The sequence below is a fragment of the Rhinolophus sinicus genome, linkage group LG06 (genome assembly GCF_036562045.2).
Source record: "Rhinolophus sinicus isolate RSC01 linkage group LG06, ASM3656204v1, whole genome shotgun sequence".
Classification (NCBI taxonomy): domain Eukaryota; kingdom Metazoa; phylum Chordata; class Mammalia; order Chiroptera; family Rhinolophidae; genus Rhinolophus; species Rhinolophus sinicus.
The window spans coordinates 159,998,951-160,025,716 of record NC_133756.1 but is presented as its reverse complement, the minus strand read 5'-3'; the positions used below and the strand labels follow the sequence as shown (position 1 = coordinate 160,025,716).

The 26,766-nt window shown below is 50.5% G+C and overlaps 3 protein-coding genes across 5 annotated transcripts; 2 read left to right on the top strand and 1 right to left on the bottom strand.

The window, feature by feature from the left end:
* Window positions 1–966: 966 nt before the first annotated feature.
* Window positions 967–14,562, top strand: MAJIN (membrane anchored junction protein). Of its 2 annotated transcripts, XM_074336644.1 has the most exons (9): window positions 967–4,179; window positions 4,356–4,481; window positions 5,337–5,368; window positions 5,679–5,770; window positions 7,011–7,074; window positions 9,027–9,176; window positions 10,795–10,867; window positions 11,642–11,759; window positions 12,359–14,562. In XM_074336644.1, the coding sequence occupies exons 2-9, from the start codon at window positions 4,451–4,453 to the stop codon at window positions 12,402–12,404; spliced, it is 606 nt and encodes a 201-aa protein (XP_074192745.1). In that variant the 5' UTR covers window positions 967–4,179; window positions 4,356–4,450; the 3' UTR covers window positions 12,405–14,562. The 2 variants fall into 2 exon arrangements, with proteins under 2 accessions (XP_074192745.1, XP_074192746.1); XM_074336645.1 differs by lacking the exon at window positions 9,027–9,176 and having other exon boundaries at window positions 975–4,179.
* GPHA2 (glycoprotein hormone subunit alpha 2) lies at window positions 13,579–15,834 on the top strand. The gene is made up of 5 exons (XM_019737880.2): window positions 13,579–13,586; window positions 14,619–14,679; window positions 15,057–15,159; window positions 15,307–15,491; window positions 15,594–15,834. The coding sequence occupies exons 1-5, from the start codon at window positions 13,579–13,581 to the stop codon at window positions 15,693–15,695; spliced, it is 459 nt and encodes a 152-aa protein (XP_019593439.2). The 3' UTR covers window positions 15,696–15,834.
* Window positions 15,830–24,508, bottom strand: PPP2R5B (protein phosphatase 2 regulatory subunit B'beta). 2 transcript variants are annotated; one of them, XM_019737873.2, is made up of 14 exons: window positions 23,747–24,508; window positions 22,824–23,272; window positions 21,849–22,045; window positions 21,109–21,210; window positions 20,857–20,949; window positions 20,600–20,730; window positions 19,396–19,455; window positions 19,187–19,295; window positions 18,597–18,650; window positions 18,473–18,523; window positions 18,235–18,354; window positions 17,276–17,403; window positions 16,926–17,027; window positions 15,830–16,621 (listed from the first exon to the last, which is right to left on the bottom strand). In XM_019737873.2, exons 2-14 carry the CDS (start codon window positions 23,020–23,022, stop codon window positions 16,474–16,476), a joined length of 1,494 nt encoding a protein of 497 aa, XP_019593432.1. In that variant the 5' UTR covers window positions 23,023–23,272; window positions 23,747–24,508; the 3' UTR covers window positions 15,830–16,473. The 2 variants fall into 2 exon arrangements, with proteins under 2 accessions (XP_019593432.1, XP_019593433.1); XM_019737874.2 differs by lacking the exon at window positions 22,824–23,272 and having other exon boundaries at window positions 23,747–24,494.
* Between the last annotated feature and the right edge of the window lie 2,258 nt (window positions 24,509–26,766).

Here is a 26,766-nt window from a genome sequence, read left to right as displayed (position 1 = left end):
TTTCCTTGAAATCCCAAAATGTATCATTGGCAACAAACACTATCGGTCATTGTCAATTGACAACAAATACTTGAATTGATAGGTCAGGCTCACTGTTCATTGAGAAAATGTTACATTACCAACTCTGAATGACAACCATAATTGTGTGTCAAGTGATCATTCAAGTAAAATACTGTTCCATGAAAAGCGTAGCTAGTTCAGTTTGCAACTTAAAATAGTCACCCAAGTCCTTTTCCTGGAGACAATCATCGTATTTTGGTATGCAGCAGAAGTGCTTTATGCATACTTCCCATTTTATCGCATAATGTATTAAAAAGACATATATTTAAGGGTTGAAATTTTATTATTAATTTTTGTTACTGCTTCCTCAAGGATACTAAATGAAACTGGATTTTTTTCCCTGCGTGGCAGTGAAGATTACTACAACTGCTAGTATGGTTTAGTGCAACTGGCTAGATTTGTGCTAAGACATTAGCAATTTTGCCCACTATTGTTTTTGCACTAACAATTACAAATGTTAATACATGAAAAAAGGCAAATAGCATTTTAGTGTTCTATTATGAAAATAGTTTTGCCCTTGAAAGGATCGTGAGGACCCCTAAGGGTCATCAGACTACGCTTTAGTACAAATGGTCTAACAAATTATTAACTTTCGTAATGGGAATTTCAGGTCTTGTCAAGTGAGTAGAGAAGATATTTTGGTATACAACCTTGAACCAATTCTGAGGCCACACCACCTAAGTGATCACTTCCTCCCATGTGCACTGGGTCAGCACACATAATTGTTATTTAGTCATGTTTCTTTAGCTCATTTTTGCTCTACTGTAGAGTCTATCTTCTCCAGAGCTTTCCTTCTTGGCTTACTTATCTCTTGTCTGTTTACCTTCTAGAGGGGAAGATATTGAAAATAAGGAAGTCATCCTCCAGGAGCTGGAGGTAGGGAAAGAAGCTGACAACTTTTGGGAAAGTGATTCTTTAAGCCAAGGATGTGTCCGATTTTAATTATTTCTTACCACCTGAGTCACAACCTCCACTTGATTGCTTGGCTTCTCCTTGACATATTTCCTCTGCAGAGAAATTTTACTGTTTCTCCCAGGGATGTTAAAGCCTGTATTCTTTCTCAATTTTCCTAGTTGAAGTGTCAGCACCTTTGAGGCTGAGAGTTATTCTGTTTCTACCAGAGTTCCCTGGGCAGCTCTGTCTTGTGGCGGCTGGCATAGAGAAAGCTTCCGGAGGCCTGGGAGGACTGCTGCCTTCCAGGGCTCTGGGAAACATCATCATCCCAACCACTGCCTGGTACTTGACGTTCAGGAAACTCAACTGTAAATATGCAGACAAGGCTGCTGTGTCTTCATTTTAATTGGAAACATTTGCAATTGCTTTATTCCCACTTCATTTTCATTCCTTTTCTATCCAGCTCTCTAGCTTTAGGTTTTCCCATAGGAAGAAGACTGAGCAGGTGGACGTTTTTGTAAATTGGTAAAAGCACTGGGCAAGGGGTTAGAGTTCTGGGGACTAACCCTGGATTCCAATCCTGGCTGAGCCACTAATTAGCTGTGTGACTCTGGGTCTTAATTGCCTCATTTGTAAAATGAGTTTTAGACTAGTTTTTTTCTCTTCTAACTTCACAACTCAGTGATTTATGAGTATTGTGATTTATGAAGACATATGCTGCCACATTTCAGAGAATTCAAATACAATTAAATACACAAACACAAAACTCTATGAAACCAAAAATTTGAGTCATAGCTCTAAACATACCTGTGAATCTTTTGCTAAGTGTTAAAAGATACGTTAGGATCTTGCAGGCCTTCAGAGACATCATTATAAATAACAATATAGGATCATGACTGTTTTCTGTTTATTTTAATTGAGCAGAGCAGAATTTCTTTCACTTTGCTTCAGTTAATTGGGCAGAGAAAAGCTCAAGGCAGCGTAATAAAGTGGAGAGAGCATAGACTTTAGAGGTAGCCAAAACTGGGTTTGAATTCCAGTTCTGCCTTCACAGTATGACTTTGGCCAAGTAACCTACCTTCTCTGAGTCTGTTTTCTTATCTGTCAATGAGGTTGATAAATAATGCCTGTTTTCAAGATTGTGGTGAGGATTAGAAATAAACGTGTGCAACGCCTGCCATATAGTAGCTCAATGAATGGTAGCTAGGGAGCAATTATATACATTTATAATCATTGAAGTTTTCAAAGTACTTTTTACAGGTTCTCTTTCTCCTGCTTGCATTACTTTTGAGGCAAGTATTACCATCCTTTTTCATTCATTTAGAAAACATTTATTGATAGGTAGTATAGCCTAATCATTAAGCTATCTGGAACCGCACTGGAACCTCTGGAACCCCACTGCCTGTGTTCAGATCTCGGCTTCACCATTATTAGCTGTGTAACCTTGAATAAGTGATTTCACCTCTCTTTGTCTCACTTTCCTCCTGTAAAATGAGAATAATAGAAATGTCTATCTCGTAGGGTTTTTGTGAGTATTAATATGTATCAAAACAATACTTGCCATAGTGATTACTCAATAAATATTAGCTATTAAAATTGTAAGCTAGATACTATGCTAGTACAGACAATACAAAGATAAGACATACAAAGTCTGACAATTAAGTTCGCCAACTTGTTGCAATGATGTTGCTAACCTTTTTTGATGTTAGAGGGATTATTCATTATGAATTTGTGCCAACTGGACAAACAGTTAACCAAGTTTACTATTTGGAAGTGCTGCAAAGGCTGCATGAAAAAGTTAGACGACCTGAACTTTTCACCAGCAATTCATGGCTCTTGCATCACGACAATGCACTACCTCACACAGCACTGTCTGTGAGGGTGTTTTTAGCCAGTAAACAAATAACTGTATTGGAACCACCTCCCTACTCACCTGATCTGGCCCCCAGTGATTTCTCTCTTTGCCTGAAGATAAAGGGAATATTGGAAGGAAGACATTTTGATGACATTCAGGGCATCAAGTGTAATATGATGACAGCTCTGATAGCCATTCCAGAAAAAGAATTCCCAAGTTGCTTTGAAGGGTGGGCTACGTGCTGGCGTTGGCGCATAGCTTCCCAAGGGGAGTACTGCGAAGGTGACCATAGTGATATCCAGCAGTGAGGTATGTAGCACTTTTTCTAGGATAAGTTCGCAAACCTAATTGCCAGACCTCATAGTTCCTGCCTTCTGTGAGCCCAAATATGAGGAAAATTAGTTTTAGAAAGGTGAAATGACCTAGGACTGAAATTCTGATTTTTTTCCCCATAGAGATCCAGTAGTCTTTTTATGATATCAAATTGTTTAATTAGTGTATACTAATAAGCGTAGGTTAATTAGAGGTTAATCAATCAAGATGTACAAAAAGAGTAGAAGATGGGCCGGCCCAGTGGCTCAGATGGTTGGAGCACCATGCTCGACAACTGGCGACTGACCGCCTCAGCCAGAGAGAGCGCAAGGCTCATAACACCAGCGTGGGCCAGGGTGCTGTGTCCTACACAACTAGACTGAGAAACAGCAGCTTGAACCGGAGTGGGGTGGGGGGAGGTGGAAGACAGGGAAAAAAAGGAGTAGAAGAAAAGGTTTGACTTAAGCAATGGCAAAATATCAGTAAATACCAATATTTTCATTCATTTAATAAATGTTTATTGGAGACGTGTTATGCATCATCCACTATGGTAGACATCGTAGAAGGGATACTAAAATAAATCAGGTATATATTCTACCTCAAGGAGATTTCTCAGTAAGGAAAATAAAACGTGTACATGAAATGCAGTAAAGGCCCAAGGCTAGCTACTATGAGGTCTGAGACTAACGATTAATTACAACTTGGAGAATCAGGGGAAATTTTCTGGAGGAAATGGCTTTTGGACTGTGCCTTAAAGGATAGGTAGGATTTGGACATATGCTGATGGGTAGAAAGGGCATTTCAGGCAGAGGGAACCGACTATACAAGAACATAGAAATGGAGAAGCAGAAGGCATGTTCAGGGAACAGTAAGTAGTTCGGCTTTAATAGCATATGTGATATGTGAAGAGCAGTGACAAGCATAAAGGGAAAGATTGGTTGAGACCAGACAGGATTAAAGTCATTTCAAATATTTTTTTCAGGATTCTATTCGTGTGATCTTGGGAAACTCGGACAATCTGCAGCCATTTACTACAAAACACTTCATTATATTTCCCTGTATCCTTCATTTCTGGATGGGAATAAACTACAACTCACATTGTAGATTCAAATGGAAGCAGCAAATCCATAGGCCGTTTGGAGGGTAGGTCAGGTAAAGGAGAAAGTCTTATTCCTAAAATAGTATCAGGGATTCGTACTGACTTCTTTCCTCATTCCTTAGCACCTTGTCCCAGATAAAAGCAAATGGGAGAGAGTATCCCACCTGAAATTCAAACAGGGGGAAATCGTCTTGGCCCCCTATCCATTTGTTTTCACTCTATACGTGGAGATGAAATGGTTTCATGAAAAACTGTCACCTGGTAAGTAGATTGATGGAAATGTGTGTGGTGGTGAAGAAAAAGGGGAAGGTTGAACACCCATGGGTTAGCAGTGCAAGCTGAATATGACAACATGGTCAGCCAGACTGGCCCTCAATACCACACAGTGTAGAGGTCAGGAGCAAGTGTTCCGAGTCAGACTGCCTGGTTCAAATTCTGGTGGCTTTGCCACTCAATAGCTGTGTGACCTTAGATAAATGTCTTAATCTTTCTGTATCACCTTGGTGAAATGGTGAAGAATAATAGTGCCCATCTTGTTGACTTGTTAAAAGGATTAAAGGTATCAATACTGGTATATGGAAAGTACAAAGTCTGACTTAGAGTAATCAGTGCAAGAGACCTAGTATATAAATACTTCCTTCCATTTTAGAGTATTCAGTGACTTTCACCTTAGTGGTATCTTAAAGTGGTATCTCCCAATTTTTAATCTCTAAGGGCCATCACTATTTTTACTCATAGAGGGACAAGTAGATGCCTGTCAGTTTGATTTGAAAAAGGGTGCAAAGCCTTGCCTTAAAATATCTCCCCAATTAATTTGTTGCTGATACCTGAAGTTCCACCTTTTTTGTTTCATAGTAGGGACCCCTTTTAAGTGGCATATTGTTAGAATACAGTGTGAATCAAACCCTGAATTTTCAGCTTGTAGATGACAATAGTTCTAAAATAGGGGTGGAAGAGATTTTGAAGACGCTAGTTCTAAGGAAAGTGGTACCAGGCAGAAGAGAGAAGGACATACACGGAGGTTTTGTCTAGGACCAGCTCTGAGAAGTAAACGGTAGCCAGAAATCCAGGTGAAACAGTCTTGATCCATTATGACACTTAAATTTCCTATTATAGGGAAACCAACAAATAACAGTCCTCTTGGATTGGTAAGTTTGTCTTTTCTATATAAAATGAAAATTGTCTTTATTGCTTCATGTTGTCCAAAAAGTCCTGCTCTGCTGTCTTCCTTTTACTTTGTCCCTTGGTTGCTGCCCAGGTCCAATCAGAATTGTATACGTGAGACCATCTTTCTCCCCTTGGCTAGATTTCTGAGACTCTAACAGAATGTCTACCCTTACTTGCAAAGCTGGTAAAGTTGCCTTTGGTAACTTAAAGATGGAGGGTTCACTGTGCCCTCATGAACTGTGAGCTATTTTGGAAAAGGGGGAGCCACAGGCGTCTCGTTCCTCCCTGAAGGTCCTAGCTGAGAGGAAAGCTGCAGGAGCCATCATGAGGAAACGAAAATATGTGGACGTGCCCAACTGCCCCAGCAGGCAGGGGCTGGACAGGTCAGTGGGGTTGGGAGAGAGTCTAAATCCTACGTCCTAGTTAGGCTTTGCCAGCTGTTTCTGCTGGTTGATCTTGTCCTTGGGCGGGTCACTTTCTCTTCCGGGGCATCTTTGGTACCTGCTTATTCCAGTGCATGGACTAAGAGAAGGAAGCAAGTTGATATTTGCAATGTAATTTGAACAGTCCCTTCCTCAGTAAAGCAGGATTCTTCTGTTCATCAAGACTAAAGCTGAGAGGAAATGTAATCAGATCTATACAATGGAGTCTAATACATATTCAGTGAGGACTTCCTACGGCCATACTACCAGAAAACACAGTCAGAAGGCACAAGACTTCAGAAGTCGCAGAGTATTATACAAGAACATAGAGAAACCCTCAGGAGAGTAAGAACAAATGAAGTGTAATTCTGTTTCACCTGTGAGCACTCAGCTTTTAGAACTCTACCTTAAAAGGTAGTCCAGTCTCAAATGTAAACGTCCGTGACAGAGTATGTCTCAGTTATGGGGTGAGGTGCTGCGATATTAGGGGAATGTTGATCACCTCCCTAATACGCTGCAGTTGCTATTGCAGAGGCTACTTATTTTCTTCTTTTGATTATGTGTCAGGGACAGAATGAGTCAGTAAGGTGGCGATTCAGTCGTTCTTACTAGCACCCACAGAGGGCTGCTGGAAAAATCCAAGGTGTGGTTTGCTCCCCAGCCCAAAGTGCTTTCAGCCCAGGTTCCCAGAGAGCAGCTGTTCTTTTCCTGGGACTGTGTGGGTCCCGAGGCTTACAGGAGCAGGGAGGGTAGACCACGAGGGAGCTGACCCCTACACCCTCCAAATGCACATGGCGGTGAAAAGTTAGGAAACTCCTTTTCAAGCCAGGTTCAGTGTGAGGGTGCTTGGAGGTACGACGTTTTGCTCATTTCCACTTGACGGAATTTTCCATGGAGATGAAACCTCACATCTCCCTTTTCTCTGGGTTTTGATGCACGATCAAGTATTTCAAAATCTGATACCTGCTGTCAATCACATATTCCCTTTCTCAACCCCTAGATCCCCAAATGTCTCAAATTGGGATTCTACTGTGAATTAAAGCAGCATCCAAAGAGAATTTGGCCACACAATTTATTCTGCGGGCCAGGAGTGGTACAAAAATAGCCAACCTGCTGAAATATTCATTTGAGCCACGTTTGCTTGAATGTAGTGATGTTGCTGCCGCCAGTAACATTTCTTGGGCTTTTTTCCCCACCTCAGGGCCAACATGGTGACTTCCAGCCAAAGCCCTAGCAAAAAGAAGCCCCCTGTGGGAACCGCGAGGGTAAGCACCAAAATGGAAGCTTCGAGGCTCTTGGCTGTCGCAGCTGTTACAAGACAGGATCCCTGTTACCAGCACATCTTGGTCCTAAGTACAGACTGAACTGACTGATCTCGTTCTCAGGTTTCACCACTTGCAGAACAACATTCAACCATTCCGCCCTTGTCACAACCTGTCCCCAAAGTGGCTGATTAATACTCCACACATCGATGAATGTTTTTGTTAAAAGGTCTTCTCTTCTCAGCTTAAAAGGCTGCTTCTTGTGCCCTGCAGTTGAAATAAGAAAATAGGTCTGTTGAGCTGAGGTGGGATCTAATATAGAATTTTCCCTTTAGAAACGTTTTTGCCTTTGTCTACATTGGGGTCTGAGTCTAGGAACATCTAGTTTTTACAGATGAGCAAGGCATGTATCAGCACAGGGTACCGGCAAGAAAAGTTCCTTTAGAGCAGTGATGGGCTGGCCCCAATAATACTTGATTTCATTTGTGAGGTTTGGTCTCCATTGAGATGTTCATATACCTGCTACTCTATTTCAGGGCTTCTTTTCCATAGTAGTCTCTAAAATGGTGCCCTTTTTCTTTTCCTCCTCTCTTGAAATAGCTGTTGTTATGCCTTTTTCTCACATCTCTTTCTCCAAAGTAGCTCTGACCTTAAGTATCCAAACATTCACAACTCGCCTGCCTCACCTTCCCAGGACCCATCACATGAATGGTTATTGAGCAAACATTCACATATGCCTCCATCCAACAAACTTTACTGAGTCTACTATGTGCCAAGTACTAGGGCTATCACGCTGTCTCCTCGAAACGCCAACAGAGCAAAGCTGGGCAGACAATTACTGATAGATGTGCTGTGTGTGGGAATAAAGGAGGCACCGGGTACAAAGGAACCGCAAAGGAGAACTTCGCTCAGACCAGGTGGATGTGAGGAGGGTTCCGACAGTAGCTCAGAGCAGCTCAAAGAATTCAGGCCACGAGGAGAGAGTACAGTGCTTTTGGTGACTGCAAGCCAGTGTGCCTGGAGTTTGGAGTGTAGCGCTGAGAAGTGTTACGGAGAGGTCAGCATGGGCTGGGTGAGAAAAGGCCTTCAGGCTGCCTTCACGCTGACAGAAATCCCCTAACACATCTTTAAGGAGAAAAGTGCAGTGATTTTCATTCCTAAATGATTATTCTGTCTCCTGTTTGCGAGGCATTGTGTTAGGAGCAGAGGTGTACCCAAACATGTAAAATCTGGTGTCTTTCTAGGAGCTTATCGCTTGCTTAGTTGGAGGAAGGAGTGAACCCTTTAGGACTTAGACTTCTGCCTGTGTGGGCAGGTGCAGGCTATAGGGCCCCCTTGTGCCATGGCCAGCTGCCTGCGTGATTTTAGGCAGATGGCTGCCCTCTTCTCTACTCGCATCCTTTAGAGAGGGAAGAAGAAGAAATGAAAAAGTACAAGAGGAGAACATAAAGCTCTGGAGAACAAAGACACTTTATACAACTAAGATAATTACTGTTAAAGGAACATTTCCTTCACGCTCTACCCTTTGTACCTTCCTATTCTTAGTTTGACAAATCATCTCCCTCAAGAACAGTACTCACAGTTTCTTGCTCAACATAATTACCTTTTCAACCTGATACTGGTTTTAGAAAAAACTCTGAGAAAAAAATGGAACATGTTTATTGATTTTGACTCAAAGCCCAAAGACGGTCTCCACTGTAGACCCTGTTCCCAGAAGAGAGGATTTCTCCTAAATGAAAGTGATCACAGTGAGCCTCAGTGTAAGTTACTTGAGCTGGAAAAATTGTTTTTGCTCCTATGGTCCAATGCCTAATATTTTCTCTCCCCTTTGGGGGAATTTAGGGTGTTGGATCACAGTCAGTGTGGATTATGCACGTTTGAACACATTGGGAGCCTATGTGGGGAAAGCTTAGAAGACTACAACATCTCTAAATAAGGTCTCTTTTCCCTTAAAGGTGTTTTGGGGAGAATGGGAAGGAAGAGCAAACCCATTCCCTTTGTTACCCCAGGTCCCAGATGGATATCCAGACTTTGGAAGGATAAAAAATGGGGGAGAGCAGACGAATGGTCCAGAAAAGAAACAGACTGCCACACGCATAACTTTGGTGTTTTTTTGTTTGTTTGTTTGTTTGTTTGTTTGTTTTTGCCACCTCTGCTTGAACTGCACGTCTAAGCAGATCTGGTCCTGAACAAACAGAGGACAACCTTGTGTCCGGTTTTCAAGGTATTATATCCTGTTGGATGTCCCAGATGGTACCCTCAGTCTTATTTCTTCTATAATGTTTTTCCTCTTTTATGACGTTTCCCTGAGAAGACCTCTCTCAAGATTTCAGGAGAGCACAAAAGCTAAACAATCTTGTGAGGAGAATCTCCCCTGGTTCAGAGGTAGGCTTTACCTCTGCCCTAGGACCTTTGCCCTCCTGGTTCCCACTACCAACCTTACTAGATCCTTTCGTTAGGGCCACTGCAGCAGGATTTAACCCCCAAACCATAGTTTCATTAAATTTGTAAGAATCATTCCCTCAAGTTAGACATCAGAGCTGGGAACTCTAAATTCTACCTCTGCCCTGTCTAGAAGAGATAAGAGATGGTCTCCTTCCTTCCCAGAGTTCCCTTTTTCACTTTTATAGGAATATGACTTAGGTGGCTGTCTATGTGGTCTAGAATTTGATAGCTGGTGGGAAAGTATCACAGAAATAACAGCTTATGTGTAGGATGGGAGCTATGTCCTACCTTGCCTAGGGGCTTGCCCTGTCTTTGTCTCCAAGACCCACCTTGACAGTTGTTGGCCCCGTGTTATAGATTCTTCACCAGCAAAATGGCTCAGATTGCTCCCCAGCACTGCTGGGTAGTCGGGCCCTCAGCTTCTGCCCAGGTGAGGGGAGTGGCCAGTTGGCAGAGATTCCCAGAGACAATATTTGAACGATGTTTCTGACTTTCAAGGAACCTACTGGAAATGTGGGCTTGGAGCCAGGTTGTAGGATGTCCCCTTCAAAGTACAAAGGAAGCTCTATAAAGGGAAAGCACGGAGAAATCATAAGATTGCATTGTAGTGTGCTGCCTGCTTCTGCTGTGGGCATGTTTCCGCTGCGCCTGCTCTAGCCACGCTGATCATATTTACCTGTTGACGGCACCGTGTCTTTTGCATCATGTCCCTGTCTGGAATGCCCTGCACTCTCTGACCATCTCCTCACCTCCATTATGACAAAATCCCATTCATCCATCAAGGCTCCATTCAGATAGTACCTCCTGTGTGAGTCTTCCTTGACTAACCGCCCCTGCTCTATTGGTGTCCCTATCCACCACAGCTGTCTATCTAGACTCATGGGGTAGTCTCATCACACTGCCTTATAATAGTCGCTGTGTCAACGGTACCACATAGATTATACGTTTTTCTGCTGCAAAGTTAAGGTCCTCCTGATTTCTGAAACTCAACATTCTGTCCTTGTTAATAGTTGGCACTCAGTGGTATGGAATGGTAAATTAAACCCAGCTTGGTTTGTTCTCAGCTCTTAAATCTTACTATTTTAGAAGGACAGTGCTTAGGAAGCTGACATGGGAAAAGGACAGTCGCATATAAGGAAATCCAGAACCTGCCTGGGCAGTCAGAGGCCAGGCCGCAGCGCTGATGTGAAAGTTCACCGGCAAAAGCATTCAGACCACCAACCTGTATAGGAGTGAAGTTGAAAACTTTCTTAGTCCTCTTTTTTTTTTTTTTATTAGAACCGGGAAAGAAAAACCCAGCAGGAATGTCAGGAGACCCCAGCGTTTGATATCACTGATGTCCAGGAACAGGGTAGGTTCTGGGGAATTTCTGTTTATTCTTCTTTAATAATCCCTTCTAGTTCTCTGATGAGCAGGGCAGCACAGAGCTCTGAGTCTGGGCACGCTCCGCGGGTGATGTGCCTCCCTCCCATGGAGGTGCCTGTCGGCCATCCTCCAGCCTGGGGGCCCGCCCTGGAGTAATATCAGCTACCTACCGCCCCCATCCCCCCCAGCTCCCAAGAGAAATGAAGGGAAGCAATGCATGTCCTTCCCCTGCTTCTGATAGTCAAACTCACGCTCTCACTGTTCCAGAACAGTTCCATGTGGAGTGATAGTTTTATAGAAAAGTTGGGAGGGATGTGTTTCACTTTTCTCTCTTGCTGGAGGGCAATCTCTGGGGAGCTGTCTGTCCTCTTCCCGTTGGGGCGTTTGTGTTAGTAGATGGTGTGTGGATGCTCCGCAAGGGCTGGGAATGCACTTCCAGCGTGCTGGCCTTTTACGTGTGGGAACTCATGAGGCCTGCAGCTGTCACAGATGCGGGGCTGTGGGCAAGCGCGCTCTTCAACAAGTTTTCATTCCTTGTGAAGACACACCAGCCATGGTGGTGGCTGGGACTTGAGTAGGGTAAAAATCTCGGGCCTGACTTTGAAAACATTCCAAGGTCAGAATAGCGTCTTACTGAGCTGAGGTGAAATTGGGAAGGTCAGAACAAACAATTCACCTGGCTTCATGAGCTGGGTGTCCTGCTCATGTGACAGTAGCCCTCGGACTAACACTTTCCCGTACCTGAGTGTTTTCCTTGCAGATTCTAAGTGGGAGGACAGCCCAGCGGGGCAGATCATGCCACCACTGCAGCAGACCAATCCACCTCCGACCAAAGGACCCACAGAGCTGGGAACCAGGGGCTTCTTTGGGTTTCTAAGGTAGGACAGACTTCTCTCCTGCCATCAAGCTGAGACCCAGGTGAAATAGCTCAAGTCTGCCCCATTGAGTCTCTCAGGGAAATTAGATTAGAAAAGAAAGCAGATTACCTGCATAATCTCCATTTTGTCCAGCATAGAGATGGAAATGAGATTGAGCCCTAACTGTGAATTAATAAAAACTGTCTTGTTTATTTTTATACAACCCACCCACCCAAAATGCCCAGCATTGGGCCTGGTTCCATAAACGCTGCTTGGATATTCTCATTGCACTTGGGTCATTCAGACGCTTGGTTACCAAAATGCTTCCATTCTCCTCTCTGAATCTAGGCTGTGTCTTCAGAGTCCTTTTTGCAGAGGACAGTTAGCAAATCCCTTTATCTATCTAGAGCTCAGCCATCCCGTTGTGGTTCTTCTTTATCCCCACCCCCTGCCTGAGTATAATCTAATTTGGGTACCTTTTCAGCTGCTGTTCCAGACTTGAATTTCCATTCGGTGGTTCCCCAGAGCAAAAATGCCCTAGCTAATGGAGCACTAATGGGACCTGGGAGAAGGGAAGGGGACCTCTAGAATCTCAACCTGTTCTGCTTTCTTTCCTGCAGCTCTCTCTTCCCGTTTCGGTATTTATTCAGAAGGAGCAGCCAGTGAGCCTTCCAAATGCAGTGGTGGGAAGAATGTCCTCTCACAGTGACTCCTCCCATTCCGTCCTCTGCTTGTGACATGCCAGTCATGAGGAATGAGGGCCCCAAACTCCTTGCGTCTTGCCCCTTTACAGTAGAATTTTTTTTTTCTCTTTAAAACACTAAGAAGGGGCCTTTCTAAAATCCTCTAGTCTGAAAATTGTAATGCTCTGAGGTTCAGTTTAGGACTTTCATCTCCAGCACTTAGGATCCTAATGACAATAAATTTTTGATGAAGAGTTATTGACTGACTGTAGTGAAGTAGAGAGCAAGAGAAAATTCTTCCCTCCAGACACAGGGGAGCAATGCCTGAAAACTCCCCTGGGTCTACCTGGTTGTTGCTTTGGGTTGGAAGGACCTGTGCCTGATCTCAGACCTTAAAGTCCCCTGCTAGAGGTTAGGGATGAGGTCTTCCAAGACTCACTGTCCCAAGCCCTGCTGACCCTCAAGGAATCATCTCTCCCCAGTTCACCCAATTTGGCCTCAAAGTGCAGCCTGGCAGTAGATCAGTGCTTCCTACCCACTTATCCCTCTGGCTTTTGACAGTAATGCAGGTAAATTTATCGAATTACCCGGAAGGTAGTCCAAGTTGGGGCCCCTGGAGAAGACCAGGGCCCCCGAGCTCTGTCTTCAGGTAATGCAAGGGCTGGTCCAGGACAGACACATTAAACTTGTATGGCCACAGAGGATCAAAATAATAGATAGGAACTTAGGTAAACTCATTTTAGCTTAGAGATATCCAGTGTTAGAAAGGATCGCCTTGTGAGATAATGAGCGCTTGTCACCTCTAGGCTTTAAACGGAGCTGATTTATCTGCCAGACGTTGGAAGTTTCCCGTGATGAGTGGGAGAGTTGGGGCTGGACTGCTGAGAGCCCTTGTTTTGCTGCCTTTACTTTGGGTGGGGAAAAGAGAAGGGGTGGGTTGCTGTGGAAGGGCCAGGACCTGAGGGAAGGAGGGCAGAAGGAGAAGCCATCATGTCAGGACTGGAGGACTTTGTCCCAAACATGGCCTGCTTTACAAAGCTGCTGAACGGCACAGCTCCAGAATCGGGAGATCTGAGCGCCATCTGACTCTGACCGGCTTACAGTGAAGCCTTGGCAAAGTCACTTTTCTCTCTGTTTCTTATTTTCTCATCTGGAAAATGAAGGGGTAGGATTTGATGAGCTCTCAAGTGCCTTCCAGCTCTGGCAGTCTGTGCAGCTGGCTCCGCCTTTCTGAGCAGGTCAGTGAGGCAGTGGCCCTGGGTGCGAGGGGCCAAATCACCACAGGCTTCCTTCCGCTCTCCACCCTGCCTCAGCCCGTGGCTACTGCTGACTGGGGGTCTTCTGCCGACTTGCCACATTCTTGTTCTGAGTGTGATTTAGCACCATGCGTGGAGAGCAGATTTGGGTTCCAAGTCGGCCCTGACATTCACTAACCGTGTGACCTTTAGTAACATTTCTTCTCTGAGCCTTAGTTGCCTCACATGTGAAACCAGAGCCAGAGCTGGACTAAACAATGGGATCTGCTGGGGTAACAGCTTCAGACTTTTCTAGGAGTCAGGTCCATGTTGTTCCAGGGACTAGGGGAGCCCCACCCTGTAGCCGACCCCAGGACGAGAAGTCATCCACTTGACAGTGAAAGCAAAGCTGTGAAATGGACTTAGAAACCCGCAACACCCCCCAGCACACCGTTCCCTCCGGGCTCTGCCATCAAGCACATCTCAGGAGCCTGCCACTGGTGTCACTTCCCTTGTCCCTAAGAATCTCCTCCCCGACCCTTTGCTCTGCAGTGGATAAAGGAGACAGGCAGGGCTGAGTTTAGTCGTTTTTAGGTTGGGGTGGTGAGGCCCTGAACAGGAGAGTGTCTTGCCCAAGGCCACACAGCAAAGAGGAGAACCCAGGTGGCCACACCTCAGCCCAGTCTTGAATCCTCTCTCTCCAACTACACACAAGCTGCCCATTCCACCAGCTCCTGGGCTTTTCTCCCCACCTCACTTCCCCCAGCCCTGGACCTTGGGCAGCTCTTGGACAGAAGGGAAGCAGAAAGCAGCAGAATCTGCTCTCCAAGGACCACACCTCAGAGAAGAGCTGCATCTCCCAGGTGAGGTCGCTGAGGCCTCTGGCAGGCAGGGCGGCAGGCCTGAAAACCGAGCTCCATGAAGGCGTGGCTCCAAAATGCTGGCATATAAAAAATCCGGAGAGCCAGCACCATCTGGAGACCAGCGCTCAGCAAGCCACTCAGCTCCTGGGCCTTGGAAGTGGTAAGCCCCCTGAGGCAGGAGGAGCCTTGGGAGGGCTGGGGACTGCAGATGGGGTCCTGTCGGCCAAGATGGGGCAGATGGAGGGAGGCAGATGTTTACTCCAGATGGTAGGAGAAATGCCAGGGGAAGATCGCTGCAGTGGGCTGACACAAGTCCCACGCAGACTCCACTCACACCCACCCGGAGAGGCATTCCCAGGCAGACACACACAACCCCAAAGGCAGGTACAGGGAAAAGACAGCCCCTCACAGGCTTGCCTCACCCCAGTCAGTTGGGCCAACCCAGCCCTGGCTTTTTCTGGAAGCATGCGGTGCTTAAAGAACTCCCCGTCCCACCTGCACACCCATCTAGAGACATCTGTGTACCCACTGTTTCAGGTGCCCATGGCGTCCTCCCAAGCCCTGCTCCTTGGCCTGTTGGCCCTGGCGGTCACTGAAGGCTGGGGTCAGCAGGCAGCCATCCCAGGCTGCCACTTGCACCGTGAGTAACCCTGGAGCAGAGAGCCGGGTGGGAGCAGAGAGCTGACGGACTGGCCCAAGGGCAGCAGCCCCCTCAATGCACCGAGACTGAGGGAACTGAGGGAGCCTTCGCAGAGGCACCAACCACCACTCGCCTGTCTCCTTCTAGCCTTCAACGTGACAGTGAGAAGTGACCGCCAAGGCACCTGCCAGGGCTCCCATGTGGCACAGGCTTGTGTGGGCCACTGCGAGTCCAGCGCCTTCCCTTCGCGGTACTCCGTGCTGGTGGCCAGTGGCTATCGACACAATGTCACCTCCGTGTCTCAGTGCTGCACCATCACCAGCCTGAAGAAGGTGAGGGGGCCCAGCCCCGTGGTGGCTCAGTGGGGGTTGGGGGAGACAGGATCTAAGATGGCCGGAGGAAGGGGACTGGAACATGGACCGCCACCCCCACAGGTGAAGGTGCAGTTGCAGTGTGCGGGGGACCGGAGGGAGGAGCTGGAGATCTTCACAGCCAGGGCCTGCCAGTGTGACATGTGTCGCCTGTCCCGCTACTAGCCCATCCTTTCCCCTCCCTGCCCTTGGTCAGGGGGTTGAGAAGAGGGGAGTTTCTGCCTCTGCCTGGCCTCCTAACCCAGTTTTCATCATTTCACTTCCCTCTTTGTCCCTACCCCTTAATAAAGCAAGCAGTCTTTGAGTTTCTGTCTTTATTACGTCTACCCCCAGCCAGGGGAACGGGGAGACCATGGTAACTGTGACACCCCCCCGGCCCCAGGACATAGGGAATCTCTTCTGCCTGTGCCCTCACCCCACCCCCCTGCCCAATAAATAAAAAGGGGACAAGGAAGTACAGGGTGAGGGAGGGAAGGAAGGAATTGCCCCAGGCCCAGGCCAGCTTGTGTGTTGGGGGTGAGCAGGGGAGAATAAATAGACCACGGACCCCATGGCAGGGAGAAGAAGGACCTCGCGCTGGCACGAGGTGGGGCAGGCTAGGAGCTCAGTCCCCTTGCCCTAGGCCGGGAGCAGCGGTTGGGACCTGCCTGGAGTCTGGAGCCCGGCCTTGCGGGGCAGGGGCAGCTCCCGGATGGCAGCTTCCCAGTCCAGCTTGCCCTGGTCAAGTCCTGCCATAAGGGCCTGAGAGTTCTGTTGCCAGGCCCACCGTCTCCTCTCCTCCTCTCCCCACAGTGAAAGCTGCCCATGCTGGGCCAGGCAGGGCGCCCTCCGAGCCCACTCTGCAAGGCCAGGGCTAGGTATGTGTCTCTCTGGGCCCCTGGGCAGGAGAGGGGAAGGAGGGACTAATAGCTCTGGGTGTAGCTCCTCCCCTTCTGGGGGATCTCTAGCTCTGACCCCCACTGGCAGCCACCTGGGGTGTAAGGCGCTGGAGGGGGGGCTCTTTGGCCCCCTGGGTCCCCTGTAACCGGCGTAGCCGTAGCTCCTCCAGGCCTTGCCACAGCTCCTGACGCTCCCGGGCCTTCTGCTGCTCCCTGGAAAGAGAGGGTGAGGCAGCTCCCCTACCTGGGGCCCTGCCTACCGTCCAGCCTCCCTCGCCACCACCCTGTCTGCAAAGGGGCTCTAACACCTGGAGGAAGCCCTTGGGAGAGTAACTGGATGCAGGGGGCAGTTGGGCATGAATGGGCCCGCACTTGCCAGGAACATAGGGAGAGGCTTGAACTAGCTGACCAGATGGGATGTGGGGTCTCCTCAGGTTCCCTCCAACCACGAGGAGCTGGCTCCTTCCTGCTTTTCTCCCCTCCCTTCTCCCTCCATGCACAGCCCCCCAACACTCACTGCTGCTTTTCCAGCTTATAGGAGGCTGTGAGCTCATCAAACAGTTTTCCGTTCATCTCCATGAAGGTCTTGAGCACATTGTAGATCAGAGATACGATGGTTCTTGACAGGTGGAGGGAAGGGGTGAGGAGATGACAGCAACTTCAGTTAGGCCCACCTCCCTCTCCAGCGCTGTCTATCCCTGTTCCCCAAACAGCATGCAGCCCTGAACACCCTCTTCCTGCCCCTTTCACCACCCCCAAACCCTTTTCAGATGTCTTCCCTGACTCGTTCGCTAGGAGTAACCCCAAGTCTGGACTGGCTGCCCTGGAGCCAGCTCCTGCGGGTTAGGTCAAGGCCTGGGCACTCACTGATTCCAGTGCTCCTTGGAGACTTGGTAGAGGGTCCCAAACACAGCAGGCAGCACAGTGTGGCAGTTGTCCTCAATGAGGCTCAGGATATACTCATTGTTCCAGAAATACAGAGCCCGCTCTGCAACCTGGGGCAGTGAGATGGCACAGTGAGCACCTAGCAGCGGCCTCCCTGTGTGTGCAAGAGCTGGTATCCCCCCCCACCCCAAAATCCAGGGCACCCTGCCCTCCACACACCCCATCCCCAGGGCTCATCTGAGCCACTGGAGGAAGCAATGTGGCGAGGAGGGAAGCACTGGGTTTGGAGTCCAACATTCAGGGTTGAATCCTAGCTGCACCACACACTGGCCACATGACCGAGGGTGAGGCATTTAACCTCTCAGCCTCCATTTTCTCATCTGTAAAATGGGGCTAATAATAGCTACCTCCTCAGGGCTGTTGTAAGAATCAAATGAGGCATTTAATAAACTGAAGCACCAGAGTCACTGTGAGGAAGAATTGACTGCCACCAGGTGTGGCTCGTAAGAATGGGAGGAAGTCTCCACCCACATGCAGGAGAACACCAGTGACAGCCAGCCAGGTGAGGGGGGAGGCCTGGCTGGGCCCTGAAGTGGGGCTAATGAAACTGAAGGTCATAAGAAAAGGAAAGAAGTGATAACAACCCATCAGTTTACCAAATGTGTTTACGCTCTGCCACCACCCCCATCACTACCCTGTGAAGAGATCACTATTGGCCCACGTCACAGATGAAAAAGCTTAGTCAGACTCAGAGTGGTGGAGTGAGTTGCCCAAGGCCCCTCAGCCAGTGGGAGGCAGGGCTTGACCCTAGGTCTCCTGACCCTAAGTCTAGTGTCTGTCCATTATCAGACCCAGGAGGGTTCAGAGGAGAAACTGAAGGCAGAGGGAGCTGTGTTAGGTAACTGGCCTGGCTCCCACCCTCACCCAAACCCACCCCATACCTGGAAATGGGGGCTGGACACACAGCGAGCCACCTGCTTAAAGAGAGGCTCCTGGATCTTCACGAACTGGGAGGGCTCAATGACATCAAGAATCTCTTCCATCTCCCCCAGAAACATCACCTGGGGAGGAATAGGGACAAAGGAGGCAGCAGTTCCATCTCCCCTGACACACACCTGACCACCCTCCTGGAGCGAAGCATCCCCAACCTCCCTCCGGGGTCATCAAAGCCCTTCGTACCTCCTTCTGGGTGCAGGTTTTTGGCCAGTATTTGAGCAGCCCCCGGATCACCTGTGGGAGATGAGGCACAAAGGGGTCAGGCCTGTGGGGCTACAGACCCGCCTTTCCCCACAGAGGTACTCACGTGCTCTGTCAAGGTGGCGTCCTTTTCCAGGAACTGCACCACACAGTACGCCAGCTGCGGAGGGGGGAAGAGAGGACGGGTCAGGAGGGGGCCAGGACAGGGCCCCAGACGTTTGCTCACCTACCGCGTGTACTTTCTCATTCACCAGGCATGTACTGACTACCCAGGATGTACCAGGCACCCCACTCCAGTGCAGTGTACCAGGCACCCCACTCCAGTGCAGGGGACACAATGATGATTTCACAGGGGAAACAGTCAGCAAACTAGTTCTTACACATTTTACAGAGGGCTCTATAACTGAAATCTGAATCACAATCTACGCAACTGTAGAAGGAGGAAAGTTGAATCCTAGGGCAAGTCGAGAAGGAAGGGGCTGGGAAGGCTGCAGAGTCAATGCCTGAGACCAGCCTTACGGGGTCATGGGAATTCTCTAAGGTCGATGGGACAGAATTCGTAAAGAAAGGGAAGCTGAGAGGAGATCCCATGAGTTGGTGACTGAGTATGGCTGGAGCCAGAGTGTCAGGCCAACCCAGATGGCTGCCCTGACTCTGTCAGCTCTCTGCTGTGGCAGGGCCAGGCCTGGGCCTTACCTGGGCATGAAAGACAGACAGTGACTTGACAGAATGCAGAGGAATCAGGACCCGAACCAGGAAGTGCTTGTGCTCAGTCTTCAGGGGCAGCGCAAAGCCATTGATGATGCTGAGAAGGGGGCAGAAGAGAGGAGGAGGGCTCGGGTGACTGGGCCTCAGCGCTTCCTCCCAGAATGCTGACGCTCCAGCTGAGGCCCAGGGATAGTCACCTTCCTAAGATCTCTAGCAGCTCAGCCACGCCATTGAAGTGCTCGAGTTCATAGATGAACCTGTGAGAGGAAGAGAAGCATGCGGAAGGGGGTGAGCAGTCGGAGCAGGCCCAGCCCCCCTCAGCCCTCCTGCCTGCCCACCTCAGCCCTGCACACTAATCCAACTTTCCCCCAACCCAGAGGCCACGTCCCTTCCCAGCACCCTACAGCAGGCCCCACTGGCATCCACAAGCACCTCTGAATTGCCCTTCTCAGCCCAGCCACCGGTGCCACTCTGGCTCCCAGCTCCAGCCTCTCTTCTGTGAAGCATTCCAACTCACGTCTCCCCAAGACCCTAACCCTCACTCCCTGGCCTCCATCCGGTCAGCAGGCACCTAGCCTAGCCTGTGTCCTTCAATCTTCATGCCAGTCAACCAAACACACGACAGATAGCATCTACTCCGCACTATGTACTTCTCAAAATTACCCCAGGAGGCAGGGCTTATTAGATCCATTACACAGGTAAAGAAATCGAGGCTCAGCGGTTCAGTGGAACGTGTCCCAACGTTACTAAGCGGGGAATCTCATAGACTCCGAGCTCCTGGAGTTGCTCATCTCACCTATGTTGTAGCTAATAACAATAAGAGCCCTGGCCTCGGTCCAGGTGCTGTACCGAGTGCTTTGGAAGCATTGCCTGGTTTCATCTTGATCACTGTCCCCGGTATAGCTATCATTCGCACGTTAGAGATGAGGAAACTAGGAGAGAGCTTAAATAATTTTCCCAAGAGTACCCAACTATTTGAACCAAGCTCAGACACAGGCTGTCTAACTCCAGCGTCCGTCTGACAGGAGGCCATGTGGGCCCAATGCCCAGCAGGCACCAGTGCTCAAGACACATTTGCAGAAAGAAGCTTCGGGTCCTATGGCTCAGCACAACAGGGGTCAAAAGATGTAAATCCTACGCTCCCAGACTGACCCCGTCCCTGCAAACCACTGCATCTCTCTTGGCCTCTATTTCTTCATTTGTAAAATGGAAATAAATACCTTTTCTCTGCTGACTTCACAGGCTTTGAATAATCAATATTGTGTAATATGGTGCCAAGAAAGAACTTGGTAAACCAGAGTTCCCAGGGACCCCCCAGCTGGGAGCCTGTGCCTCAGTCTTCTCCCCACAGCTCTCCCCGTCCCTCCCCAGGTTTCAGCTGGACAGGCAGCAAGCACCTACCGGAGGAAGATGTGGCTGCACTGTTTGCGGATGTAGGCCCGGAGCCCCAGGAACTTGCCATAGACCCGATGCAGGATGGTCTTGAGGTACTCACGCTCCCGGGGGTCCTCACTATCAAACAGCTCCAGGAGCTATGGGACCAAGGGTCAGGGGTCAGGCGAGAGGTCAAGGCCAGGATGCTTCCATCCTATCCCCACACCCCTCAGTGAGTCTATCCCTGCCCCATGGCACCACCCAGCTTGGGCTCCCGACTTCACCATCAGGACAAACTTTTGGTCCACATATCTCTTGGCCACGGAGGGCTGGAAGTCTGGGCTCTCCAAGAAACGCAGGAAAAACTCATACACCAGCTGGGGGAAGGGAGAGACAAAAAGGTGAGTTCAGGAACAGCCTCCCCCACTCCCTCTGCCCTATGGCCCTCATCCATCAATCCAGGACTTAAGGAGACCCCCTCCCCTCTCCTCGGGTCTCTTCTGAAACTCGATCCCTGCCTGCCCTATCCCTCATACCTGCAGGTGTGGCCATGAAGGCTCAAGATTGGGCTCATCCTCTTCAGGGTCAAATTCAGGGTTCTCACTGGGTGGCAGGGTCCGGAAGATATTCACTGAAATCTGAGGGACAGAGTCAGGGTTCTTTAAGGAAGAACTCTCAAAGACAGAAGCCAGGGGGCCCCTCATCCAAAGTTCTCCTGGGCCTCACAGCTGCCCCAGCAAGCAATTCACTCCTTGGCTATCATTACCTGAATGCATAGCTCATGGAAACCCTGGGCCAGGGGCTGGGGACCCAAGGGTGGGGAGGCACATCCCTAGCCTCTATTGGGTGCAGTCCAGTGGGGAAGACAAGATGGAAAGCAGTAAGGTCTACAGACATTCTAGGCAGCAAAAGGGAGATTTCTAGTTTAGGCATTGAGAGAGGCTTCATGGAAGAGGCAGCACCTAAGCCCAATCAAGGCGATAAGGGACTTGGGGCGGGGGCCAAGGTGGGGGGAGTGCACACCAGGTCTCGGGAGAGTATAAGCCAAAGTGCAGGGTGGGACAGGCCCAGGAGGCACTGCGTGACCTACGCTGGCCAGATGCCAGGCAGCAGTGAGGCTGGAGGGCAGAGTGGGGAAAGAAGAGTAGGACTTGAGGCCAAACAGAAGAGTGTGGGGCTTATTCTCTGCACAGGAGCCCCTGGGCAGGTCAGTAGGGTCCCCATGCCCTCTAAACCCTCCAAGCCCTCCCCCAGAGGTTGGGTACCAGGTGCTCACCATGCGGATGATGTCTGGGTAGACCGGCTCAATGAGGACCCCCCGGGTGCTCCCCACACACTCCACCAGCTCGTTGAGCGCTGCCCGCTTCACCTCCTTCCCTTTCAGGTCAGCCACACAGTCCAAGAAGTCAAACATCACCCCACACTGGGCCAGCTTCCGGCTCAGCAGTTCATGCAGCTCAGAAGCCGGCACATCTGGGAAGGAGGGAGGGGCTTGAGACTGGGCCCCAGATGCCACAGCTCTGGGGAGGGGCAGACCCTCCTAATTCCTAGGGCAACCTCCCCTGCCCCCAGAACCCACGCTCTGGTGTCATCCCCACTCCTTGCAGAGAGCAAATGACTCCTATCCCATCCTCCACTCCTGCAGGGTAAAGGAGCTGCATCTCTTCCTCTTAACCCAGACTCAGAGGGCATGATGGCCTGATTTTAAAGCAAGGTAAGAGATTGTGGATGCCTAGGCTTTCCACAGGTGCCCAAAACAGCACTGCTTCCCTCTCCTAGGTGGCACTCTGTTCTAAGAGCCAGACTGGGGACGAGGGTCGGAGCTGAGGATCTCTAGGGTGCCCTCTGGCTCAGCCAGTCAGGCCCTGTGGCCAAGACGTCGGGGGGACTACACGGTGGTGACTGCAGGGAGTCATGCTAAGCACCTGCTCTAGGACCCTGGAAGCAGCTGGGCTGCTTAGTGGCCTCCTGGAACTCAGGCTGTGGGCCCCACCCTTGGCCCTGGTCTGCCCCCCAGGGTGGCGCCACCTCCAGATGCCCCACCTCCAAGGATGACAGGCCAGTCAGGCCATGCGTCAGCAGAGAGGGCTGGAGGGCTGGAGGGTGGGGGTCAGCTCTGATGGTGGAGTCCCTCGGTTGGAAGGAGCTGTGCAAACTCCATCTGATCATAACTGCTCCTTCTCACTACCCCCTGCAGCCTGTATGCCACCTCTGGGACTCGGGTACCCTGGCAGCCAGCAACTGGGCTCACCTTTGAGCAGGGGCAGTGGCGTGAGCTCCTGCTGGTTGCTCTGATAGCGGAACTGAGAGGAACTATGGGAGCGCCGGGGCCGGGCCCTGCGGAGGGAACGGCGGGAGAAGCCATCCACCTTGTCGGGTGGGGGCACAGGCGACAGCCCCGGGGATGAGGGGCTGGTGGGAGTGCTTGCAGGGGGCAGCTTCGTCTCCATGATGGCCAGGCAGCTGTCAAGGCTTCAGAGACCGGGCTTCCCTCTGGGCCGGGAGGATGCTGAGTGAGGCTGAGATGATTAACTTGGGCCCATCCTGGAGGGGGGGGGCACAACCAACGTCCTGGGCCCCCCCCCAGGGCCTTCGGCAACTGCCCAGTCCTGGGGGGCAGGCAATGTAGAAAGGAGGATGGCTCAGAACTCAGGTTCTTCCTGGGGGTCACGAAGAGTCCTTAGGGTTCCCACCCTGGCTCTTTTGAAAATGAAGTCACGGCAGAGATCGGCAAGAAAGAGAGAGAGCGCACCTGTCAGTTCTTCCAGGAAAGACAGCATGTGGGCTGCTGCTGAGTGCCCAAGTCGTCTTTCCCCCACTACCCTTCCTTTCCTGGACCGTAAAACGAGATGCAGCCCCCTCCCATAGGAGACATGTCCCTCTCTTCTCCCAGACTGAAAAGCCCCAGCTCCAAAATAACTCCTCTCAGAACAGGGCCTATCCCCCAAGCCAGCCCCTACCTAGAATGGGGACCCCGTACCTCATCCCTGGCTCCTAACAGAATGCGGCCCGTTTCTGTCTCACTAATCCAGGCCACCAGGAACTTCCCCAAGAATGGGGACCCTATCCCAATCCCATGCCATCCTCCTCCTAGAACCAGGCACCCTCCCCTACCTCAACTCCTCCTTCCTCGCCCCCCAAATCTCATCTGCCTCCCGGTGGGGGGACACTCACTTCTTAAGAGCCCAGACTTTGGTCCCCGGATCTCAGGGACTGCTGGTGGGGAGGGGGGCGGCTGTTCAAGGCTTCTTCACGGCAGATCCGCTCCGGGCGCTGGCGCTGGGCGGCGTCGCTCTTGGGTTCTCTCTCGGGCTCCGGGGGTGCCGGAGCATACCCCCAGCTCAGCCCCGGATCGGGGCGCGTGCGCTCGGCGGGCTCTGGGCTGACCTGGGCAGCGCGCGGACCTCTCCTCAAGTCGTGGGACCTGACCAGGCGCAGCGCGGCGCCGCGGGAGCCCCGGCTCTGTGCGCACCGGCACCCGCCGCCCAGCTGCTCAGGATGACATCAAGTCACCTCCCCCCTCTAGGCCCGCACCTCCCCGCAGGCTGGCGGCGGGGGTAGGGTAGGGGGCTGCGTCAGGAAGTTCCCGGGGGCTGCTGGGAGATGTAGTCCCCGCACGGCTTAAAGGGGGCTGGCTGCCAGACCAAAGCGGTAACCCCTGCGGACACCCGGGGACAAGGCTGAAACAGAGCGGGATGGGGTCCAAACGGTGCTGGGCTCCTCCTAGGTTCTGGAAGGGAGACTGCATAGGGAAAGAGGAGTAGGGAGTTTGCACCAGGAAGCTGGGGGTGATGCCAGGACACTCGCAGAAAGAGGCTCAATCCTATGCTAGTCCCAAAGACTTGCCCTACTCCATCTGTGCCCCAGCCATTCCCCTCCCATGGGAACCTCAACCTCACCCCAGAATGGCCCGACACCTTAGAATACCTTTGGAAACCGGCACTCGGCTGGTTAATGGTCTGCAGCGAACCCGTGCCTGCTGGGAGGGGTGTGGTGCGCCAGAGGCTGCTGGGAAATGTAGTCCATCCTCAGGCCTGCAGTCCCCCTCCCATCCTTTGCTGTCGAAGGTGACATCATGGGTTGGGGTTTAAAGGGCCAGCCTTGGAGTGGCAAAGAATCAGAGCAAGAGGTACTCCCTGGCACTGCCACCCTCCCCCACTCCAGGCAAGCTGGCCTTCCTGGAAGGACCACCCAGCTGCTCTGGGCCCTAAGATGGGGTCTCTTGTTCAAAATCCTGGGCAGAGTATCCAAGGCACAGGTGGGATTCCAGGAATTGGGCATTTCTACCAGAAGTTCCGAGCCTGTAATTGCCTGAGCCCCTTCCTAGGACCCAGGACCCCAACACCCTTTATACCCTTGAATTATATCCCCCTACACTATACTGTGAAATCTCCACCTGGAAGTTTTCCCTGGATGAACAACTGGTCCATGTGAGCAGCCGGAGTGGGCAATGAGACCAGAAAATGAGGTCAGGGAGGGGGTTGGGAACTGGGGCCCTTTTCAGAGTCTTCCCCACCCTGCCTGCTTTGGGCCCTGGTGATCACTCAGTGCTCCAGTGGAACCAGTCAGCCCTCTCCCCTATTGCAGAGAGAGCCTGAGTGCCCAAAGGTGCCCTCCTGCTAAAGCAACAGAAAGCCAAGTCCCCAGGTTAGCCAGGCTGGGATCCAGGACCATACCACCGGAGAGCGGGTCAGCCACCCTCGCACTCAGAAATCTCCACCAAGCCTAGTTCATCTGGCCCTTGGTGTCCTCGTCTGTCGATGGAAACCCGTAATTTCCTCCTTGCCCACTTCCTAGGCGCAGGAGGTAGTCTCTCCCACACCTCTACTGAAAAAACTGGGGGAAGGCAGCCCCACCGAGCCTTCTACAGCTGGGTGAGGATCCCAAGGCCCCAAGAGGAGACGGTTTTGCCCAAGGTCTACAGCCTATCATCAAAACCTGGGACCAGGGGCCAAGCCCCCATCTCCCAGCCTAAGTCAGGAGGGTACCGGCTCCAGGCCCCCAGTGCCCTGGATTCCAAAAGTCTCATGTCCAGACTGACAGTGGAGGGGGTGGTGCTTTATGCAAAGCGGGTGCTCAGGTTGCGGACTGGGAGACTCAAGGGTGAAGGACAGACTTAAGATTTCCTGTAAAAAATAGAATTTGAACTGGGTCTCAAAATAGATACAATGTCACCTGGGAGGTACAGATGAAAATTCTTTTACTTTTCATCTTTATTGAGATATCATTCACTTTCTATAAAATTCACTCATTTTGTTGTTGTTGTTGTTTAATGTGTATAGTTAGTGAGTCAATTTTGCAAGATGAAAAAGTCCTGGAGATTGGTTGAACAGCAATGTGAATATATTTAATGCTACTGAATTGTACACTTAGAAATGGTAAAATTTATATTACGCGTATTTGACCACAATTTAAACAAAATGCAAAATCAGGCCCTCCAACCCTGGACCAGGTCAAAAGCCACAGCCCCTGGCTACCTTCTGTGATCCCTTCCACACCCATTCTGATCCCACTGAGGAAATACCCAGAGGGGCTTTTTCTGGGAGAGCTATCCCTGGGGAAGGGAGAGCCCCCCCAGAGCCCCCAAGCCTAGACTCATGTTTTGCTTGATGAGTTCCCACCTAACCTAATTTGGAGAGGACCACAAGGAGCCCGCCAAGGCCTGACCCCCCACCCCTTTTCTTTCTGTGGGGAGGAACCGTAGCCGTGTCTTTCCCCAGACCCTTTGAGTTCTTTGGCATCCAGGTGCCCAGTATAAGTTCCCTAATGCAGTACCCAGGCCGGTGTATTTGTCGGGGCTGCTGAACCTAAAGTGGGGCCTGGGACTTCATCCCAGAAACATCCTTATGGGGTCCCCAATACCACCTTCCCTCCTAAGAGAATATCATCCCCTTTACATGCGAGTGCTTTTTATTCTCTCATTCAGCTCTGACTTCAGGCCTGGGCCAGGTTGTGGGATAACTGTGTCTTGGAGTTGGATTTCTGTGGCGCTCACAGTACTTGGTCTGGGGGAGGTGGCAGGAAGCGCCTTTGTGCCCCTCTGGGTCTACTCCTCTGCTGTGGCGCAGACACTGCACTGTGTCCTCCTCACAGAGGGGATCAGACTCAGGAGTGAACTCAGACAGACACCCACTCCTAAGAGACAGATGTGGCTCCCAGTCAAGTAACAGTGAGAGAGACATGAGTGCAGCCTC

Bases quoted from the DNA above. Each gene is read 5' to 3' on its own strand.
- MAJIN (XM_074336644.1), top strand. From the start codon at position 4,451: ATGAAATGGTTTCATGAAAAACTGTCACCTG. The intron at 5,771-7,010 runs GTCAGTGGGGTT...TCCCCACCTCAG, and splicing joins AGCAGGCAGGGGCTGGACAG to GGCCAACATGGTGACTTCCA. The intron at 10,868-11,641 runs GTAGGTTCTGGG...TTTTCCTTGCAG, and splicing joins CACTGATGTCCAGGAACAGG to ATTCTAAGTGGGAGGACAGC.
- GPHA2 (XM_019737880.2), top strand. The intron at 15,160-15,306 runs GTGAGTAACCCT...GTCTCCTTCTAG, and splicing joins CCCAGGCTGCCACTTGCACC to CCTTCAACGTGACAGTGAGA. The intron at 15,492-15,593 runs GTGAGGGGGCCC...CCACCCCCACAG, and splicing joins CCATCACCAGCCTGAAGAAG to GTGAAGGTGCAGTTGCAGTG.
- PPP2R5B (XM_019737873.2), bottom strand. From the start codon at position 23,022: ATGGAGACGAAGCTGCCCCCTGCAAGCACTCCCACCAGCCCCTCATCC. The intron at 20,950-21,108 runs GTATGAGGGATA...CCCTTCCCCCAG, and splicing joins CTTCATGGCCACACCTGCAG to CTGGTGTATGAGTTTTTCCT. The intron at 16,622-16,925 runs GTGAGTGTTGGG...CTCTCTTTCCAG, and splicing joins TATAAGCTGGAAAAGCAGCA to GGAGCAGCAGAAGGCCCGGG.